This window comes from Leptonychotes weddellii, chromosome 11 (assembly GCF_054177405.1).
Source record: "Leptonychotes weddellii isolate Sample4059 chromosome 11, ASM5417740v2, whole genome shotgun sequence".
Classification (NCBI taxonomy): domain Eukaryota; kingdom Metazoa; phylum Chordata; class Mammalia; order Carnivora; family Phocidae; genus Leptonychotes; species Leptonychotes weddellii.
This window is the reverse complement of record NC_138379.1, coordinates 15,759,312-15,781,731: the sequence shown is the minus strand read 5'-3', so window position 1 is coordinate 15,781,731 and position 22,420 is coordinate 15,759,312. Positions and strand designations below refer to the sequence as shown.

The 22,420-nt window shown below is 36.1% G+C and overlaps 1 protein-coding gene across 5 annotated transcripts in view; it reads left to right on the top strand.

Annotated features, from left to right (window-relative positions):
• The window catches only part of TTC17 (tetratricopeptide repeat domain 17), a 118,324-nt gene that overhangs the window by 35,143 nt on the left and 60,761 nt on the right, over window positions 1–22,420 (top strand). For all 5 annotated transcript variants that reach the window (XM_006728795.3, XM_006728794.3, XM_031020524.2 and 2 more), the window contains exons 8-16: window positions 514–653; window positions 2,061–2,221; window positions 3,835–3,947; window positions 6,158–6,304; window positions 8,204–8,319; window positions 8,476–8,641; window positions 9,874–9,951; window positions 10,088–10,312; window positions 18,533–18,719. In XM_006728795.3, the coding sequence (XP_006728858.1) occupies window positions 514–653; window positions 2,061–2,221; window positions 3,835–3,947; window positions 6,158–6,304; window positions 8,204–8,319; window positions 8,476–8,641; window positions 9,874–9,951; window positions 10,088–10,312; window positions 18,533–18,719 (1,333 nt within the window). The remainder of the gene's footprint in view (window positions 1–513; window positions 654–2,060; window positions 2,222–3,834; window positions 3,948–6,157; window positions 6,305–8,203; window positions 8,320–8,475; window positions 8,642–9,873; window positions 9,952–10,087; window positions 10,313–18,532; window positions 18,720–22,420) is intronic.

The following is a 22,420-nucleotide window of genomic DNA, read 5'->3' as shown; positions in this document are numbered from 1 at the left end:
CTGGGTGGCTCAGTTGGTTAAGCGACTGCCTTCAGCTCAGGTCATGATCCCAGGGTCCTGGGATCGAGTCCCGCATCGGGCTCCCTGCTCTGCGGGGAGCCTGCTTCTCCCTCTCCCACTCCCCCTGCTTGTGTTCCCTCTCTCGCTGTGTCTCTCTCTGTCAAATAAATAAATAAAATCTTTAAAAAAAAAAAAAAAGTTGGGGGAAAATAAGTCAACACAATAATGTATCCTAATAGTCCTAGCCTCTCGACAAAAAAGAAAAATTAATAGGAATCATAAATTCCTGCAGAGTATGCCTCTGGAGATAGCAACACTTTCTAGTTAAGAGGTCTTACAGCATATCTTATGTTATGGATTTGGTCACTGATCAAAAATAATGTTCACTATAGAGTGAGATATAAGTGTGATCTCATAAGTCATTAGGGGGTTTGGACAGATCCACCCACACTGTGGCTAACGTTTTTCCTCCTCTGTGTGTGTATATGTGTGTGTTTGTTTTTGTCTCTTCAGATGCTGGGGGAGTATAACCACTCAGTGCTCTGTTATGACCATGCTTTGCAGGCCAAACCTGGGTTTGAGCAAGCTATAAAGAGGAAGCATGCTGTCCTTTGTCAGCAAAAACTCGAGCAGAAATTGGAAGCCCAACATAGGTAATTGGGTGAGAAAATTTCACTGAAGCCCTAGCACTGTAGAACCTTAGGTTAGACCTGTGTAGGGTGATGCCAGTGTTCATTTGTTCTTTAGAATTAAAAACACCTCTTCACAACTGCTAGTCCTATCCCTTTTCTCCAGATCCAGGGGGGTTAGCACAACTCGGGTTGTGTAGAGGAATCTTTAACAGTATGAATTCCAGGAACTAGAGAATGTTTGCAGTAAATTCTGTCATTTAGGTCTTTATACTTTTGACCATCGATTACTTTTATGAAGTCAGATGGAGTGGGGGTGCTGTCAGATAATTAGTAATTCGGTTACGTTTTAATTTCCACAGAATACATTGTCAGTAAAATCACTTGCATGTGCTGTATTTGATCTTTCTCCCCTTTAGCTGCTAGGGTTGGGCTAATGTTACGTTAGTTAAGTGACATTGAGAAACATTATTTGGCCCATATTTTAATCAGATTTCTGTAAATTTACAGTGATGAAGTTCTGTTGTACTTGGTCCTTGCAATGTACTTAATAAAAATGTATTTGATTCCATAAGTAGCAGGGCCTGTTAGGAAACATAACTCAAAGTGAATTCTTCTTCTTAGGAATTAGCCTCAATGTTTTGAGGCAACTTTGATTATTAGAGAATTAAATGGAGATTTGGAACTCATTAAACTATTGCATTTCCTTATTTTCCAATCAATTTAAAGCATAATGTGGTGAAAAGGGAGGAATGACCACTTACTTGTTTATACCTGGCTTCTGCAGAACTTGTCCTGGCTGAGCAAATTGGTTCTCTCATACACAATCTGTACAGCTCTTAAATCTCCATGTGTTACAATGTAATAGGTAGAAAGGATTTTGTGATTAAATATAATCAGGCAGCTGATTTATTGATACCAGGTAGTAGAGAATATTTCTTTCTAAGCCAGGTTTCTGTGATTTTTTCCAAAATCCACAAACCCAAGGAGCTAGAGTTCAAGAGCAAGGTACTGTTGGCCCTTTCTCTTAACCTTGTCTTTACGTAGAATCAAAAGAAGATGAGAAGGTGGCTTTGAATGTCTGTGGAACTAACACAGACTTTATGGAGGGAAATAGTTGTTGAATATGTCAAGATTTATACTATGTTGCTATGTATCTTTTAGGTACCTGAACAGTCCAACACACCATTTACTGTCAAGATAGTCATATGTAAGGGAAGAATTTTGGGTCCTCTTTTTGCCTCTAAGTTTTAATAGAACAGTAGATTTATTTTGCCCCATTATTTCTAAACTTGTGGTACAGTGGTTGTATGTTAAAAGAAAAAAAACTAGCAATTATTGCTGAGGACCAGAAAAATCTATGCAGTAAGTGGGTTTAAAAATTCAGTTTTAAAGCTCTGTAACTTTTTCCTGGTGTTAAAAAATGTTAAGATCCCTCCAGCGAACACTGAATGAGTTGAAAGAATATCAAAAACAGCATGACCACTACCTGAGACAGCAGGAGATCCTAGAAAAACATAAGCTGATTCAGGAGGAGCAAATCTTAAGAAATATCATCCATGAGACACAGATGGCAAAAGAGGCACAGTTAGGTGAGTATTGATTCCAAATAATTAAAGACAGGTTAGGAAGTTCATTTCTAGCATGTTCTACTTTCATAACTTTTGTGTAGCCCTAAAGCAGTATAAAGTTGTGCTTATGACTTCCCTCAGTCTTAAAATCAAGTCATCATAGCGGGTATACCAGCAGGCCTGGGGAGCTGGTTTGGTCTCTCTGGGTTTCTTTAAATTCACATTTTAAAGTAAAAATTAAATCTTTTGATCCTAGAAGTCTTTTTTTTTTTTTTTTAAAGATTTTATTTATTTATTTAATTGACAGCGAGAGATGGAACACAAGCAGGGGAAGTGGGAGAGGGAGAAGCAGGCTTCCTGCCGAGCAGGGAACCCGATGCAGGGCTCGATCCCAGGACCCTGGGATCATGCCCTGAGCCAAAGGCAATCGCTTAACCAACTGAGCCACCCAGGCGCCCTAGATCCTAGAAGTCTTAACAACAGTTGTTCGGCCCACTTTGATTTAGTATGCATGACAGTCTCTTGGAGACCTTGTTAAAATGCAGATTGTGATCAGTAGGTCTGAGGTAGAACCTGAGATTCTGTATTTCCAACACGTTCCTATTTAATGTCTGTTGCTGCTGGTCTGAAAACACAATGTGAGTAACATGGCCTCATACCAAGTAAACACAGGCCAGACACACCCTTGAAACAAAGCATCCACACTGTCAAGCCAACATTGGCAATAAGGCTGTCTTACTTTTCTTCCTCCCTTAAAAACAAATACTTTATTTTAGAAGTAAGATTTTAGGCTAGAATTTTTCTCAAGCAAGAATTCTTAACCTGGGTCAATGGATTAGTGTCAGGTGGTTCTGAAATCCTCCCCAAAATTACATGCAGTAATATGTATGTGCACAATTTTTTTTCTGGGAAGAAGGCATATAGTTTTATTAAAATCTCTTAGAGTCCATGACCCAGAAATAGAACCACTGTCTAAGGGCACTTGGGTTGACAGGATATCAGTGACTTGGTTATATCCAGAATGTTTCATTTCTGATAAAACCCTAAGGGAGTAGATCTAACAGCTGACACCAAAGAATAAATTAATAGAATCCCTTATATTATATACTTCTCCTTTGATAAATATATTGATCTGGAAGCCCTCTTAAGTCTTTGAACCTTAGCTGTGACCATTTAAAGTCCATTTTACAATCCACCTAATACGTTTTCTTTGCTATTTTGAATATAAAGAGTATGTTCAGTTCTTGGGGTTATTTACTGCTTACTCTACAGTTAGAGCAACTATAGTACAACCAGGGCTCTTATATATAATTTTGAAACAGAATTATGAAGTATATAAAACAGATTGTCTCCAGAGAAATGGCAGAAGTCTCTAAAAACAATGTAATCAGTAGATTTTACTGTCATAGAATGTAATTACCAGAAGATATTTTGGTGATTTAGTGGAGCCCCTTTGTTTTTTATAGGTGGAGAAACTGAGGCTTCTTTAGAATGATTTAATTTAGCTAACCATTAATGAGTGTTTCCCTTTATAGTACCCCCTGTGTAGTACTCTGCCAGGCTCTGAAACTAAATGAAATCATATTGGCAATGCTGATCTTTCTCAACAATTGCAATTTCCTTTCTTATTCCAGGAAATCATCAGATATGCCGTCTAGTCAACCAGCAGCATAGTTTACATTGCCAGTGGGACCAACCTGTGCGCTACCATCGTGGAGATATTTTTGAAAATGTGGACTATGTTCAGGTCTTTTTCTTGGTCTCTTCTAGTTTTTATAACTTTGCATATCTAAGAGTAAAATTGTTTCCCCCCCCTCGATTCCTTGTATATTTGATCCCCAAATTCGTGACTAATTTAAGGTTTTGAGTATGTTTATGAAGTCAGATTTCATAGACTATCTATGTAAATATTTCGTAGAGAGTCAGATTTCTCAGTTACTTCATGCATGATATTTCCAGTTCCCCCAGGTACTAGCTGTATATGTCTTTTTCTTTTCTCCTTTACCATGAGAGCTATATTGGGCTGTTACTAGTATTTAACTCAAAGCCTTCATCTCCTTTTTAACTTATTAGAGTAAGAGCAGTAATTTAAAATTTGGGAAAGAGTAGCCATGCTTTTTCCTGAAGTCATCAGTTCAGTTATGTTGCTTCAACTAAAAACATTAACAAAATGATCATTATCAACAGAAATTTTTTTTTTTTAAAGCTTTTATTTATTTATATGACAGAGAGAGACAGCGAGAACAGGAACACAAGCAGGGGGAGTGGGAGAGGGAGAAGCAGGCTTCCCGCAGAGCAGGGAGGCTGACGCGAGACTCGATCCCAGGACCCTCGGATCATGACCTGAGCCGAAGGCAGACGCTTAACGACTGAGCCACCCAGGCGCCCTGTCAACAGAAAATTTTTTTTAAGCACTATTGCTACATGCATGGATGTTTTCTCTCTCTTTCTGTCTCTGTGTATATCTATACATATACATGCAGTCATACACACGCATACAATCCTAGGCTAACTAGTTGGGAAGAAATAATACATATTTATAATGATACCAGAGAGCATCTAATTGGGCTGATACAGATAGTAAGCACAACCAGAGTTCCAAGTATCATGCAAAAGGATGTTGAAAGTAAAGTAAAATTTATCATATCCTATTGAAACCTATCATGTCTTTAATTATAGATACAGGAATTTCCAGAGATAAGCAGTTAAGATAATTAATAGATCAGAACAGCTTCTATAGGAGGACAAACCATGAAAAATTAGTACTCTTTAATCCGAAAAAACCCAGACCTCATTGAGAAAAAGAAGCAAAAATTAAGAGGCCGTTTAGGGAAGAAGTAGTAATAGGGACCAAAAGCTTCCCACGATTTTTGTCAACTAGTTTCTAGCAATATCCCATGTTTAGTTATCGAACACAGTCAAGGGAGATCAGATTTAACATCTGAGATTATAGCTCCCTTTTTTTTTTTAAGATTTTATTTATTTATTTGAGAAAGAGAGCACGAGCAGGGGGAGCAGCAGAGGGAGAGGGAGAAGCAGGCTGAGCAGGGAGACTGATGTGGGGCTCAATCCCAGGACCCTGGGATCATGACCTGAGCCAAAGGCAGATGTTTAACCGACTGAGCCACCCAGTTGCCCCTATAGCTCCCTGTCTTAAATCCAAGCATTAGTTTAAGGGGGAAAAAAGGGAGTAATATTTACAAATGTTAGAGATGGAAACCAAGGTAACTTGGATATCATGATGGTCTCAAGACCATTTGGAAGACTCCCCTGTAAAAGTGTAGCTTCAGTGTTGAATATCCATAAGTTGCCTCTCTGTTACATAGTGAAAGAATCCATTCTTTTATACTCCCTCCCAACCTGGTCCCATTCTCTTATCCAACAAGGTTTTAGAAATACACAGGAATTGGGGTATCCCCTAAGAATATCAAACATTGATTTACCTTGGTTTGGAGGAAGGCTGTATTTATATTTGGAGTTGATTGTATAATAGTTATGATGCCTAAGTCATAGCTATATTAAACTCCTGAGAGCCCTTTTTCAAGTTCCCTTGCTTCTACCACAGCACACTAATTCTATAGAGTAGCAATCATTTTAGTCTAGATAGGGGAGGGCAATAATGAGCCAAACCTCTTAGAGAATCAGCTCACCTTTATACCTAAAAGAGACTAAATCACAGAAAGGAAGTAGAGGGACAGTAAAGAAAGGAAGAATCCATGCCATTTTTCTTGTACTCCAATGGCATAGTTGATTGAAAGTTGCTAACTATGCATTTTCTGAGAGAATAGTGTTGGGGCCTAGTTCTGAAAATGTAAAGATCTGATCGCTTTATTACTGACCTACTTTCAGATTTCCTACTGGGTTTCAGTATTCACTGATGTTTTGGGTTAGATTAAATCTTAGTCACAGCTTCTTTTCTGCTTCCCATTTGATTCAACTTTTCTTTTCATTTTCTAGTTTGGTGAGGATTCATCAACCTCCAGTATGATGTCTGTGAATTTTGATGTTCAGGCAAATCAGAGTGATATCAGTGATTTGGTCAAGTCTTCTCCCGTAGCCCATTCCATTCTCTGGATCTGGGGCAGGGATTCTGATGCATATAGGGTAAGTTAATAGAGGATGATGCAGTTTTTTCAGACAAGATTTCTGAAAGCATTGGCCCTCATGTTCATTGAATACTATGGTCCCTGTGACTGTTCAGCTTAGTTCAGCAAACACTTAGTCAACTTATATTAAACAGAAGGCATTCTGCTAGGTCATAGATTAGCAAGACACAGGGTCTGCCTTGAGGTCTTCTGCCCAATCAAGTGGGGCATATAGACACTCTGATTTTAGTTTAAAACTTTGAGCTCTGAGTATAATTGCCAACCCTAGAAAGTTTCTAAACTTGACCTAAGTATATGCTTGTATATACAGTTGACCTTTGAACAACATGGGGGCTAGCCCCCATGCAGTCAGAAATCTGCATATAACTTTTGATTCCCCCAAAACTTAACTACTAATAGCCTACTATTGACCGAAGCCTTACTGAGAACATAAACCGTATATTAACACGTATTTTTTATGTTGTAGGTATTATGTACTGTATTCTTACAATAAAGTAAGCCAGAGAAAAGAAAATGTTAAGAAAGTCATGAGGAAGAAAAAATACATTTATAGTACTGCACTGTATTTATTAAAAAAATCCACATGTAAGTGGACCTGCATAGTTCAAAGCTGTGCTCTTCAAGAGCCAGCTATATTCCACTTTTTAATCAGCTTTCTTTTATTGAGCTCCCATCTGTGCATCAGGCTGGTACTATGAATATAGTACGCAAGCTCTTTGCTGGAGCTTACATTCTGTCAGATGATACAGATAATAAGTTAATAAATATGTATTTCTTTTTTTGAAGATTTTATTTATTTGAGAGAGAGAGAGCGAGCTCAAGCAAGGGGAGCGGCAGAGGGAGAGGGAGAAGAAGCAGGCTCCCTGCTGAGCAGGGAGCCCGATGCGGGGCTTGATCCCAGGACCCTGGGACCATGACCTGAGCTGAAGGCAGATGTTCAACCCACTGAACCACCCAGGCGCCCCAATAAATATGTACTTCTGAGCTAGCTAAGAAATAATTGTATGTTAGCCCATGGGGATACCAAGGTATGAGGACAGATACCGTGTGTTTTTTATTCAATATTAAATTTTTAGAATTTAATTGAGTTTTTGTTCAATCAGAATTAATATAGCCACTTAGATTTAATTCTATGTAAAATAAATTCCCCAAAGTTTGATAGCTTCACGATTTAAGTTCAGTAAGCCTCTGATGTGTGTTATTTATATTTAGGAAAATGAACATTTTACAAATCAAAACAATTGTTAAACTTTGGCATTGGCAAAGAAAAGGTCTTAGTTCAGGGAAAAGTAGTTTTCTGTGCCAGTTTTATAAACTTATATATGCTTTCAGGACAAATCGTAAACTTTACTTCAGATTGGCTTAAAAGAAAATATGCTTCATATTACACAAAGTCCAGAGATCAGAGCAAGCTTTGGGTTTGGTTGATTCAATGGGCCAGTGATATCATCAGTGACCCATTTCTTTCCTTTTCTTCAATTTGCCATCCACGGTATTGGTTTCATCCTAAAGCTTGTCTTCCTCATGGTCATGAGGTGACAGCCAGGAGCAGCAACTTGGAGCAACATGTTCTTTGTTCCTGTGTGGCATAAGAGACTAAGACTGGCTTTTCTTTCCCAGAATCCCCAAGCAAGCCTCTCCTTGTATCTCATTAGGCTCAGCTGACTTAGGCCTGCCCAGCCCTGAACGAGTCTATGGTAAAGCAGGTACAATTACTGACTTACACTAATAGTCTTCAGTAGAAGGAATATTATAGAGTCTACCACAGTATCTACAATTATTTTAAAATACTAAATTGTTCAGTTATCCTAGTATATTTATGTTCTTTTAAAAGTTTATTTAACATGTTGAAATATTGAATCCAAGAAAATTTATGAGAACTTTTTCTCTTTATTAGGACAAACAGCATATTCTTTGGCCTAAAAGAGCAAATTGTGCAGAAAGCTATCCTAGAGTCCCTCTTGGCGGGGAATTGCCAACGTATTTTCTGCCTCCGGAAAACAAAGGACTCAGGCAAGTGCTGATGGATTTGGCAAAGCACTTGATTCTGCATGATTGTCATCTGGCAGTTCTTTGAGAGCACCAGCCTTGGACTTGAAAGGTTAAGTCTTTATCTTGAAATCACCCAAACTTTGAAAATATGAATCTTGTTCCTTTTTCTTGTGCCAGGATCCACGAACTCAACAGTGATGATTATTCTTCAGAAGAAGAGGCCCAAACCCCTGACTGTTCCATAACTGACTTCAGAAAAAGCCAGACTCTGTCCTACTTAGTCAAAGAATTAGAGGTCCGCATGGATCTGAAAGCCAAAATGCCAGATGACCATGCACGAAAAGTAAGGCTCACTTAGGCTGGTGTTTATTGCCGTCCATTCTGGGTGACTTCACAAGCCTCTTAGGTGGAACAAAAATTTGATAGAAGGCAGTTATTGAACTTAAAGTTTTTAAAACTGAGAATAGAGGTCAAGAATTGGTGGAATCATTAAGAAGACACTCATGCTATTGAAGGATTGCCAGAAAAGTGTGCTGTTCACACAGACCACATAAGCACTCTCTCTAATAAGAGTGCCCCAGGGAGGAGCAACACAGAACTCTGTTTACTTGCAGAGTTCATCTAATGGAGGCCATTCTAACCACTTCAGTTTAGCTTTGCATCCTCCAGGCCTCCAGGAGTTTGTATAAATTGAAAGCTTGAAGATTCTCTTCCTGGCCTTATCAACCCTGCTTTGGCCTTATATATAAGGTCCTTGGAAGTTTGTATGAATTTGATAACTACTTTACAGATAATATAGATAAGTTCTGTTATGCTTTGTTCTTTAATTCCTACTAGTTATGTATAACTAGGAATGTTTTATTACTGACTAGAAATTTAGTTCTACATTAGATTCCATTAGAATGGTATCTACATTCTATATTACATACTGTTCTACATTAGATACCATTCCACAGATACAAATGAAAAAATTACTTTTTTGCAGAGAAAACAGACCATCACAACAACCTTTTTTAAAATTTAATTTTAAAACTATGAACAGTTACTAACAGTCAACAAACATTTACTGAGGGGAAAAACATTACGTGCCAGGCACTGTTTGGAATGCTAGGAAAGATAAATAGACCATGATCCCTACCTTAGAGTTGCTCACAGTTATAAACATGTTGCAAGAACATAGCGTAATTGAGGATCCAGTGTTTTTCCAGCTAGGAAAGATAGAAGATTTTTGTTGCATCAGGTATTATGTGCTATTGTCTTTTGAATAATTTCTCATTTGATTTTAGATACTTAGGTTGACTTTAATGGGGTATGGTATATCACCTTAATAGTATATGTGATATACATCTTTTAACATGTTTTAGTTAGAGGAAACTAGGGCATTCATGTAAGCAGGTCAACACCTGTTGGTATATTGATGACCTCATGTTTTATATATATAGATATATGATTATAAGTATCTATTCAAATTAGCTGTTCCTGAGGAGCTCAAGTAAAGACTGGTATCTATAGAATTCTTTCAAATGTCTTCCCTGTTATTTTCAATTGAGTCAGTCTTCCTTTTGATATTTTCAGATTTTGCTTTCCCGTATTAATAACTATACTATCCCAGAAGAAGAAATTGGGTCATTCTTATTTCACGCTATTAATAAGGTAAGTCACCTGCTTTAGACATCTGAAATTTAAATGCTTAGTAATTGTAATTAAAAGTTAAAATGCATGCATTAAAAATCCTTGTTAGAACTAGTACTGTATTCTTGTATTAACTGAGGTATTTTGGGTTTTTCAGCCAAATGCCCCCGTCTGGCTGATACTCAATGAAGCTGGACTCTACTGGAGGGCAGTAGGAAACAGCACTTTTGCTATTGCTTGTCTTCAGAGGGCTTTGAATTTGGCTCCACTTCAATACCAGGACATTCCTCTTGTGAATTTGGCCAACCTTTTGATTCACTATGGTCTCCATCTTGATGCCACTAAGCTGCTGCTTCAAGCTTTGGCCATCAATAGCTCTGAGGTGAGGTTTTATGTTTCTTTGTAGCTCCATGTACTATGTGGGGGTAACTCAAATCCAGGGTACAATTTGTATTTTTCTGGGGAAGACATAAAAAAACCTCATATTTTTATGAGTAGAGTTTGCATACTTTGAGATGGTATAAAACAGATTTTGTTTTATCTTATTTTTGATGTGTTTTTTTTTATATTGATTTGTCTTACTTTGTGCAAATGTAGAATCATGCTAATGACATTTTTCTGTATCTTCTTGTTTCTACTCCCAGATTCTCTTAGATATATTTAATTTCTATTTTTTAATTTTAATTCCACTATAGTTAAATACAGTATTATATTAGTCTCAGGTGTACAATATAGTGATTCAACTCTTCCATACATCACCTGGTGCTCATCACAACAAGTGCCCTTCTTAATCCCCATCACCTCTTTCACCCATCCCTCTGCCCACCTCTCTTCTGGTAACCATCAGTTTGTTCTCAATAGTTAAGAGTCTGTTTCTTGGTTTGTCTCTCTCTCTCTTTTTTTCCTTTGCTTGTTTCCGCTATTCAAGGTCTTTGGTAGTTCCATATTCATCTCAGGATTTTTTGTTCTAGTTCTGCAAAAAATGCTGTTGGTATTTTGATAGGGATTGTATTCAGTGTATAGATCACTTTGGGTAGTATAGACATTTTAACAATATTTTTTCTTCCAATTCATGAATATGGAATGTCTTTCCATTTGTTTGTGTTCTCTTCAATTTCTTTCATCAGTGTTTTACAGTTTTCAGAGTATAGGTCTTTCACCTCTTTAATTAGGTTTATTCTTAGGTATCTTATTATTTTTGGTACAGTTGTAAATGGGATTGTTTTTTCAATTTCTCTTCCTGCTGTTTCATTATTAGTATATACAAATACAACAGATTTCTGCACATTGATTTTGTATCCTATGATTTTACTGAATTCACTTAACAGTTTTAATAATTTTTTGGTGGAGTCTTTAGGCTTTTCTATATATGGCATCACATCATCTGCAAATAGTAAAAGTTTTACTTCTTCCTTACTGATTTGCATTCCATTTATTTCTTTTTGTTGTCTGGTTGCTGAGGCTAGGACTTCCAGTACTATGTTGAATAAAAGTGGTGAGGGTGGACATCCTTGTCTCATTCCTGAGGTTAGGGGAAAAACTCTCAGGTTTTCCCCACTGAGGGTGATGTTTCCTGTGAGTTTTTCATATATGCCCTTTATTATGTTGAGGTTTGTTTCCTCTAGACCTACTTTGTTGAGGCCTTTTATCATGAATGGATGTTGTACGTTGTCAAATGCTTTTTCAGTGTCTATTGAAGTGATCATACGGTTTTTATCCTTTCTCTTACTGATGTCATGTATCACATTGATTGATTTGCGAATATTGAACCACCCTTGTATCCCAGGAGTAAATGACATTTGATTGTGTTGAATGATTTTTGTTAATGTATTGTTGGATTCAGTTTGCTAGTATTTTGTTGAGGATATTTGCAACTATGTTCATCAGAAATATTGGCCTGTAGTTCTCTTGTTTTGTGTCATTTCTTTATTTTAAATGAGTGAAATTTATAATTATGTAGTTAATTTATTTTTAGGAACTTATGTTTAAGTAAGAGTGACATAGCTGTTAAAAATACACGGCCACTTTTTTATGTCAGTCTGAAACATCTCGTTCTTTCTTTATCTACTCATCACTGTATGCCTGCTGCTTAATATTATACTGTTTTACAGCTTTAATTTATAGGTATCTGTATACCAACCAAGCCAGAACACAGTTTAAAGGTTGCATTGATAAGAATAGATAGATGGGTTAATATTCATGCCCTGAACCTCCCACATGCAGCCCATGGAGTTAATCACTGCTGTGTAGTTAATTACTCTAGTTCATAGTTTCTAAGATACAACTTCTTTTTTAATATTTTAACATCTCTGAAATAACGATGCATGTTACAATTGATGACATCTTAGGTTTGATGAAATACAGTTTAATAAATATACAATTAAATTGCTCTTATACCCGGGGCGCCTGGGTGGCTCAGTCGTTAAGCGTCTGCCTTCAACTCATGTCATGATCCCAGGGTCCTGGGATCGAGCCCCACGTCAGGCTCTCTGCTCAGTGGGAGCCTGCTTCTCCCTCTCCCTGCTGCTCCCCCTGCCTGTACTCTCTCTCCGTCAAATAAATAAATAAAATCTTAAAAAAAAAAAATTGCTCTTATACCTAGTGTTTAAATGTTCCTAAGTTTTATATCCAAAAATTTTTTTATTTTATTTTATTTTTTTAAAGATTTTATTTATTTATTTGAGAAAGAGCACAAGCAGAGGGAGGGGCAGAGGCAGAGGGAGAAGCAGGCTCCCCACCAAACGGGGAGCCCAACGCAGGGCTCAATCACAGGACCCTGAGATCATGACCTGAGCTGAAGTCAGACACCCAATGGACTGAGCCACCCAGGAGCCTCTCCAAAAAAACTTGTAAAAGAAGTGTGCATGAGTGGTTTAGGTTTATTTGTGATATCTCAGAACTAATTTTTTAAGCATGAGAAGAAAATATTGCTGTTAAGAGTTTCCCTTGAAATACACAAATTCACAGGTAGATTTTAAGCCAATGTTTATAATTGCTATAGTGTACAACAGGCCTGGTGCCAAAGTATATCAAATATTTATCAAATGTTTGCTATGGGCCAGGTGCAGGTACAGTGGGAACAGATGCTATATATGGGATGTGATGATTGGGCCCCCAAAGGGAAGGCTCTGGATGTTTAGGTTGCTGATAGTGCTTGCCTTTTATCACTGATGGTTTTCTGCATAAGGCTTTTTCTGCATTCCAGGTAATTTTCTTAGGAAAGATTGCTAGCAGTGGAATTACTAAGCAAATGAGTATTTTGATGGCTTTAATACAAAATGCCAAACATCTACCAAAAGATTTGGGCCAATATATATTGCCATCATCAAGATTGGAAAGTATTCATTTCATCTGTAGCTTCACCAGAATTGGGCAATTGAACTAACTGCTAACTTTTATTGTTGTTTACTAGACCCAGGCACCATACTGATCACTTTACATGTGATAACTCACTTAATCCTCACAACAACCCTGTGAGGTAAGATTTACCCATTTCATAGATAAAGATACGGGCAAAGGGATTTACCAAAAGTGTCAGAGCGTGGATTTATTTGAACTCTGGGAGATTGGCCACAGAGCTCACACCCCCTTTGGCCATGTCACACTGGCTCTGACTTAACATTTGTAAAACAAATTTACTTTAAAAAATTTCACTCCTGTGTTATAAATTTCTTTATCCTTTAATTGTATTTTTATTTTCTTATTTAATTTTTTCTAAAGATTTGTTTTGTTTTGTTTTTTAAGTAATCTCTACACTGAATGCAGGGCTTGAACCTACAATCCCGAGATCAAGAGCCACATGCTCCACAGTATGAGCCAGCCAGGCATCCCTTTAATTGTATTTTTAAAGTAAAACTTTGTGGGGCGCCTGGGTGGCTCAGTGGGTTAAGCGACTGCCTTCGGCTCAGGTCATGATCCTGGAGTCCCTGGATCGAGTCCCGCATCGGGCTCCCTGCTCGGCAGGGAGTCTGCTTCTCCCTCTGACCCCCCCCCCTCTCATGTGCTCTCTCTCATTCTGTCTCTCTCAAATAAATAAATAAGATCTTTAAAAAAAAAAAAAATAAAGTAAAACTTTGTGTATGCATTTTGCTCATTTTGTTAGAATTTAGGGTTTTTTTATTTTATACAAACTCTTTATACAAAATCTTTAACTGCATCATACATTAAAAAATATTTTCTCTTTTTATCTTGTCTTTTAAAAATACCCTTCAATTTTCCCATCTATTCTCTTTTGATTTTTATTGTTAGATTTAAGGTATCCTCACAAGAAGTTTGAAAACAATTAGTTCTACTTTGGTTTTGCTGTCTATTACTTGTCTTTACATAGTTGACTCAAATATACTAAAATATTTTCCTGTGTTGTCTTCTAGATGATTTGTAGTTTTAGGTTTTACATGAAAGTTTGTGATCCATTTCAAGTTAAATTTTTTTTGTAATGTTGAGTGGGGATCAAAGTTCATTCATCAGAGTTCATATCACATAGACATCCAGTTGTTCCAGCACCACATCTTGAGAACCCTGTGTTTCCCTCTTGAATCACCTGTCACCTTTGCTCTGAACTACAGACTCCTTTATCCAGCAGCTTACTTGACCATCTCCATGTGGATGTCTAAAACATACTTTAAAACTAAAGGGCAAAACTAAGCTCCTTTACATTGTTCCAGTCTTTTCTTCTCTGTCTTTCCCATTTCAGGAAACTGTAAAGCTAGTAGCTCAGGACAAAAACTTGGAGACATCCTTCATACCTTTTTTCCTCTTTCAGGGTAAATTCAGTCTATTAACTAACCTTGCTGGTATTTTCCAAATACACCCAGGATTGTACTGTTTATCATCATCTCCACTGCTGTCTGATCCAATACACCATTATCTTTTATCTGAATTATTTCATTAACCTCCTGCCTAACTTCTTTGCTTTTGGCCTTTGTCCCCTCAGTAAGATCCTTATAAAAAGTCAGATGTTGTCATTTGTCTGTTCAAATTTCCTCAATGGTTCTCCATAGTGTAGAAGGTCCTACATGACCTTGTTACTTTTCTGACCTCATCCCCGTGAAATCATTCCTTTGCTCATTCTGTTCTAGCCTCACTTACCTCTGCAGTTCCTTGAACATACTGGGCATGCTCCCACCTCAGCGCCTTTGCACCTTCTATTCTCTCTGTTTGGAATACTTCACTCCACCAAGATTCTTGATATCTTACTTCATCTCCTTAAAAATCCTTTAAAATACTGACTACTCAGTAAGCTCAGTAAGTCTTTCCCTTCCTACACTATTTAAAATGGCACTCCGTTACCCACTCTGGTCTAGTTAACGTCTCTTCCCTGCTATACTCTTCTCCATCACGTTCTTCTCATACTTGGGTGATACCCCCATGGTTTTGTGACGCTTGACTAAAAATCTACAAAGGCAGGGACTTACCTTTCTTATTTTCTGCTGTGTCCCCAGTATCTAAAACATTGGTAAACACTCAGTAGTTATTTTCTGGATGAACTGATGAAAATTCATTTTTTTTCCAAAATAATTAGTTTATCTCAATATAAGATATTTGTACAACCATCATTCTGGTCATAGGACTAAACATTTTGTTTCCTTATGTAAAAATATAAAGACACTTTGAAATCTAAATATGGGATTTAATTTTGCATCTGGGTATAAACCACTAAGTAAAATTTTAAATGTAATCTGAGAGCTACTTAGATTATGCCTCTGTAATCTGGAATATTTTATATACCTTGGCTTGGTTATAGTGAGATATTATGGGTGATCTAACAGCCTGAATCAAAAGCAAGTAGTTGGAAGAAAGAAAAAAAAAAAGCTAGTAGTTGGATAAATTATAGGTATTGCTTTTCATAGGGATATGTTGTACAGTTTGAAAATAAAACATTCTTAGATCCTTTAAAATATTTTTAATGATAAAATAAGTGTAAAATAAATGGTTTGTACACAAGCAAATACAAATTGCCAAGCATAGGTGTATTTCAACTAAAATGACCTAAACTGAATACTTCGGGCTGCTTATAAAAACAGTCTCAACAAACAATTGGAAAATAGGATACAAAAACTATTTATAATAGCATAAAAAATCAGATATCTAGAAATAAATTTAAAGGAAGATATATAAGGTTTCTCTACTGCATTGCAAAATATTGCTAAGACAAAGAAGACCCAAATAAGTGGAGAGACATTATATTCACAGATTGGAAGGTTCGGTATTGTTAAGATGTAAGTTTCCAGGTGGGGGGATGGGTTAGCCCGTTGATGGGTATTAAGGAGGGCACATATTGTATGGAGCACTTGGTGTTATATGAAAACAATGAATCGTGGATCACTACATCAAAAACTAATGATGGATGGTGACTAACATAACATAATAAAATTAAATTTTAAAAAAAAAGATGTAAGTTCTCTCCAGAATTGATTTATAGATTTAATCCTGAACTCCCAGCTATTGCATGTATATGTATGTGTAAATGGATAAGTTGATTCTAAAATCTACACAGAAATGGATCTAGAATAGCCAGAAAATTTGTGGGTGAGGGGGAGAAAAAAACAGTTGGGAGGCTTATATTACTAGATTTCAAGACTTGCTGTAATTATGTCAGTATGGTATTGGCACAAGGATACTCAAACATACCAATAGAACACAATAGAAAAATTAGAAATCGGCCCTGTATATTTAGTCACTTGATTTATGACAAAGGCACACCAGTAGTTCAGGGGGGTGGGGACACCTATTAGTTTTTCAGTAAGTAGTGCTAGAATACTTGGATATCCCTATGGAAAAAGAAATGAACCTTCACTCCTCCCGAATTTCATACACAGTTGAGGTGGATCATGTACCAAAATGTGAAACATGAAACAATAAAGCTTGATGAAAAAATAAGAGAAGGTCTTCATGATGTTATAGTAGGCAAAGATTTAAAAAAGCACTGACTGTAAAATATATATTTGTATAAATATATAAATATATAAATATTTTTATATATACATACACATGTATATATCTGTAAACTGAACATCATCAAAATTAAGAATTTCTGTTTATCAGAGATACCAGTAAGAGAATAAAAGGCAAACCCCAGACTGGGAAAAAATATTTGCAATAAATATTTCCAACAAAGGTCCCACATCTAGTACATATATAAAGAACTTCAAATCAGTAAGAAAAAGACAACCTTTTTTTTTTTTTAATGGGGAAAACAATAGGCACTTCAGAAATGATGATATCCAAATGGCCAATAAGCACATGACAAAATATTCAACATCATTACTAATCAGGGAAATACAAATTAAAACTACATTGAGATGCTACTTCATCATCTCACTAAAACAGCTAAATTTAAAAGACTGACAGTCCTAAGTCAATAGATTCTCATACTTCCTGATAGGAGTGTAAATATGTACATCCACTTTAGAAAACTCTGGTTGTGGGACGCTTTTGTGGCACAGTCAGTTAAGCATCCGACTCGTGGTTTTGGCTCAGGTTGTGATCTCAGGGTCATGAGATTGAGCCCCACCTCGGGGTCCACGCTCAGTTCAGAGTCTGCTTGTCCCTCTCCCTCCCCCTGCCCCTACCCCCACTCGTACTCTCTCTCTCAAATAAATAAAAATCTTTAAAAAAAAAAAAAACTATATCTCATAAAACTAAATATATGCCTGCCTTAAGACCCACTGCTGAGTATATATCCAAGGAAAATGAGCAATACGTCTATCAAAAGATAGTTGCAAGAATGTTCACAGTAGGGGCGCCTGGGTGGCTCAGTTGGTTAAGCGACTGCCTTCGGCTCAGGTCATGATCCTGGAGTCCCAGGATCGAGTCCCGCATCGGGCTTGCTGCTCAGCAGGGAGTCTGCTGCTCCCCCTGACCCTCCCCGCTCTCATGCTCTCTCTCTCAAATAAATAAATAAATAAAATCTTTAAAATAAAAAAAAAAAAGAATGTTCACAGTAGCTTTATTCATAATAGCCCAAAACTGGCAACAGTCCAAATGCGTATCAGTAGGAGAATGGATAAACAAACTGTGTGGATTCACATGGTAGACATTACACATTAATTTAAAAAAAATAAATAAATTACTGATGCACAAAAAACATTCAGTTTCTTAAACCTTAGATATTGTACTGAGTGAAAGAATCTACAAAAGGGTACAGTTTATATATACATGGAAGGGAACATGCTGTTTGATTACATTTATATGTAATTTAAGGACAGGTAGAGCTAACATAACAACACTAGTTACATCTGAGATTGGGGTTGGGTTACCCAAGGGAATCTTTTGGGGTGTTAGAAACACTCTAAATGTTTTATATCTTGAGATGAGAGGTGGTTACAGGGATATATACACATATAAAAATTCACTGAGCTGTACACTTAAGACTAGTGTATATTACACACTTTATATTTTATTTTAGTAAAAAGGTAAAATATAAATTTATATCGGTTACAGTGTAGAATTGGCTGATGTAGATAAAATGGACAGTTCGCCATTAACTTATATGGGATAACCTAAAAGAAGCCAAAGGACATATACTTTAAAAGTTTTGTAACTCTCAGGAAATATTAATTCACTAACATTTTTCTGATTTTTTTTTTCTTTTTCTTTTCAGCCCCTGACCTTTTTGAGCCTGGGAAATGCTTATCTTGCTCTGAAGAATATCAGTGGGGCACTTGAGGCCTTTAGACAGGCTTTGAAATTAACTACCAAATGCCCAGAATGTGAAAACAGCCTGAAATTGATACGCTGTATGCAGTTTTATCCTTTTCTATACAACATCACCTCTTCTGTTTGCAGTGGTAAGCAGCTGTTAAATGCTGGCAAAATAATGAGCTCAACCAGGGTTCCTATTCTGATCAACAGAACACAGAAAATGATTTTTCTCAGTTTTTCCCAGGGATTTTACATCACTAGTATAATTCTAGATACATAGGAAGGAAATTAATCATTACTTATATATAGATGCCTTAGGGTATTGTACTTAATTCTCTCCTAGAACCCTAGTTGAAAAAAGGCTGACTAAAGTAGATTCAACTGAGATTGATAGACTGTAAGATTTTTTTCTCACCCCAAAATCTGTGATGTTTTTTAATGACCAATATTAATGGTAAAGGATATATTTTCTGTCCCTAAAGATAATCTGCAATAAGATTTGAAGCATTTGAAGATTTGATCCTCATTCACTGAAATATACTCCTAGCCTTTCAGTGAAGATGATCCAGAGCTTGACTGCACTTACTTTAAAGTAGTCTCCTGACATTAAGGGGTATCTTCTTTCATTCTTCCACTTTCTCCCACAGGCACCAGTACATATATATATATATATATATATATATATATATATATATATATATGAATGTGCATAAATGTGTCCATCTGGGTAAAAAAAATATTTGAGTTAGTATCTATCTGAACTATTATAACTATTATAAATTCATCAGTTAGAATTCCATAAGGGGTCCATTATGTTTACTTATTTAACTTTCACTACAAGAATAAAAAAAGTTTGATTTGAGTTATGAGAGGTGAGGTTTACATATATGTGGACCCTCAGAACTTTGATGTTGTAGAACACACTGTGGGTGCTTTGTTAATGTTCAGGTCAGATTGTAATATTCAAGCAGACCACTATCAGTCCATCTCCTTCACTTAAAGAAAAAAAAAATCCCTTAAACTGGTTTTCCAGATTCACTGTACTAGACTACCTTAAGATCCTAATGAAATGACCAGCAGTAAGTAGTGCTTACATTTTTAAGTGTCAGAGCCCAATTTTTTAGTGAAGGAACCAAAAATCTAGTAGAAGCATAACTCCATAGCTCAGGTGTGGGTCAGTACTGATCCACAGAGGATCTAAACTAGAGTTCTTGCATGAATGCTGAAGGCCTAAGACAATGTGTTAGCAATGCAACGGTGCGTAATTCAGCGATGCAACAGAGTCCTGCAGACTCATGTTTGAGCCTTAGCTCTGCCATTACTGTGTATCTGATCCCTGTAAAGTAACTTCTGTCCTCATCTATAAAATGAAAGGGAAAATCTGTCCCATAGACTTGTTGGTAGGATTAAATAAGATCCTTATCACATGATAGGTGTTGGATAAAAGTAAGCCATTAGAAATTTGTAATAAATACAAAATAGTTTGACCTTAGTGGTGCAAGTTATGGATTTTTTTAAATTTTATTTTATTATGTTAGCAAGTTATGGATCTTTATCTTCTTACTTAATTCCAGAAAATATGTTGGGGTCTCTTAAATTCCTTAGATTACCTGACAATAGCCTTGTAAACAGAACTTCACTTTTTTCAATGAGCTGCTTTTATTATAGAGTCTCTTGTATTTTTTACCTGCTATCATCTTCCTCGCCTCTTTCCTGTTATTGGAAAGAAGAGTTTTGTATGTATATAGTGATCCTCTTCTAAAAAGCCTTTTCGTTAATATTACTTTACATGTTTTTGCTTAGGATTTCAGTTTCTTGAAATTTATTATTATTTTATGTCACTCATGTCAAGAGAAGGAATTCAGTTGTCTTGAACTTTTTCCCCAGAGCATAATTTCAACTAACCCAGGAAACTAATAACCTGAAACAAATTTACAAAGTTGTAGTATCTTAGTATTTAGTTGTCCAGGTATCCCACAGATATTATTACTCGATCTAATACAAAAAAGAAAATAATTTGACTTGGGAAGAGGGAATACTTTTTTTAGTTGTTTCAGAGAGAGCTCATTAATAATTTTTTTTTTAATTTAGCCCCTTTTATGTTGCAATTAATTACTTGAGGAGAGAATCCCACCATCTGCTAAATACTGGTGCCCCCTAATGGAAATGTATGCTATAGCATTTTCTAAGTTTACAACTTCATTGACAATACTGAGTTCATTTCTGTATTGATTTTTTCTTTGACAGTGTTTTTGCATTACTGTTTCCACAGGAGTCCTGTACATTCACAGTTGCTTTGCTGAGTTCCAGCTTTGAAAAGCTGAAACTTCAAAGCAACAAGTATCTCCACAGGCACCATGAACTTCTTATATTTGAAAACCCAGTTTCATCTCCTCTATCTCTGAGCTTTACTAAATGGTTGAGGAAAAAGAGAGAAAAACCTCTGAATAATGATTGGCATTTCTGTACCTTCAGATGATTGTCTGCCTTTTGCTTTTTCATTTTTGCAATATTGAAATAAGCTTCATAAGTTATCCTGCATGTCTGACACATTGTCTAAAGTGTTTATTATGACAGTAGGAAGTTTTCAAGATATCAACAAGGCTTATGATTCTTTTTCCATATAGTAATCAAGGAATTCATGTTGATTTTTATTAGAGAAGAATTTCAGCTGCCCTTACCCACCGCATCCCAACCTAAGTCATTCTCTTATGAAAGTCTGTTTGAAAAGCTACCATTTAAAAGCTTTACAGATAAGCTTTTCTTCAAGATCAAAAATAGCTAATTACTCTTAGAAAACATTTCTTTAATAGTTTTCTGACCATTATTGTTAATTTTCAACAAATTTTCCTTAAAGATCCATGTTAGTAACTATTTTTATAGCAACTGTAACAGTATAATCTCTTGGGTAATATGAATTTAATGCTAAAATTGTAGGCATAGGCAGTGTGTTAACATAAGCAAGTATTTTATTGCTTTTCATATGTAATCATGGAATTTTTCACACACTTTCAGTGTGTGTTTCTTGGAATGTTTGCACAGGTAATGCAACTTCATTCAACTTAAAAATACATAATCACTATGCTTACAAAATGTTTCCACTTGTAAAGGCTTTATAGCTGAAAAATGTGTCAATGCATACTTACTTACCTGACAGTTTTTCCAAACTTTTATTGACTGCCATGTGTTAGGTGTGTATATTCTTATATAGCAAGTACTTGACATCATCTCTTTCTCTCTCCTTTGAATAGCTTTTAATAAATTCTTCTCTTTTATAGGTAGTTTTATATCAGCACCCCAATTTCAAGGATGCTGGGAAGGAAAACTTAATAGATTGATTTTTAAATTGTCTACTCTTGAGTTGACTATTAAAAGGGAAGCTAGCACTTTCAGTTTTGATTAAAATGAGAAGACCAGTTTTGACATACATGCTGTTTTACCACATTTATTGGTTTGTTATTTTACAATTTGATTTAACTTAAATAGAACTGCATGTGCCACTTTAACAAACCCATTCTTCAGTAACAACATACTTGGCCCTTTTTAAAGTAAAATGGAATCTGTTAAATAAACTCAGTGCTTTCGAGTATAAGTAAGTTCTTTTCAGTGCTCAACACTAAAATAAGGACTTTCCTTTTTAATTGGAAAGAATAAACGTGTCAGAAAGAATAAAACTTCATGAAGTAATAACTAAGGACCAAAAATGGAAAATAAATTTTAATTACAATATAAGCAGAATGATTAAATATTGAACCTGTAGAGAAGTCCAGAAATACCTGTAGTGGATTTTCCAAGCATTTATTACTCCAAAATATTTTCGAAGTACTTTTTCCTTCAACTTCACTAA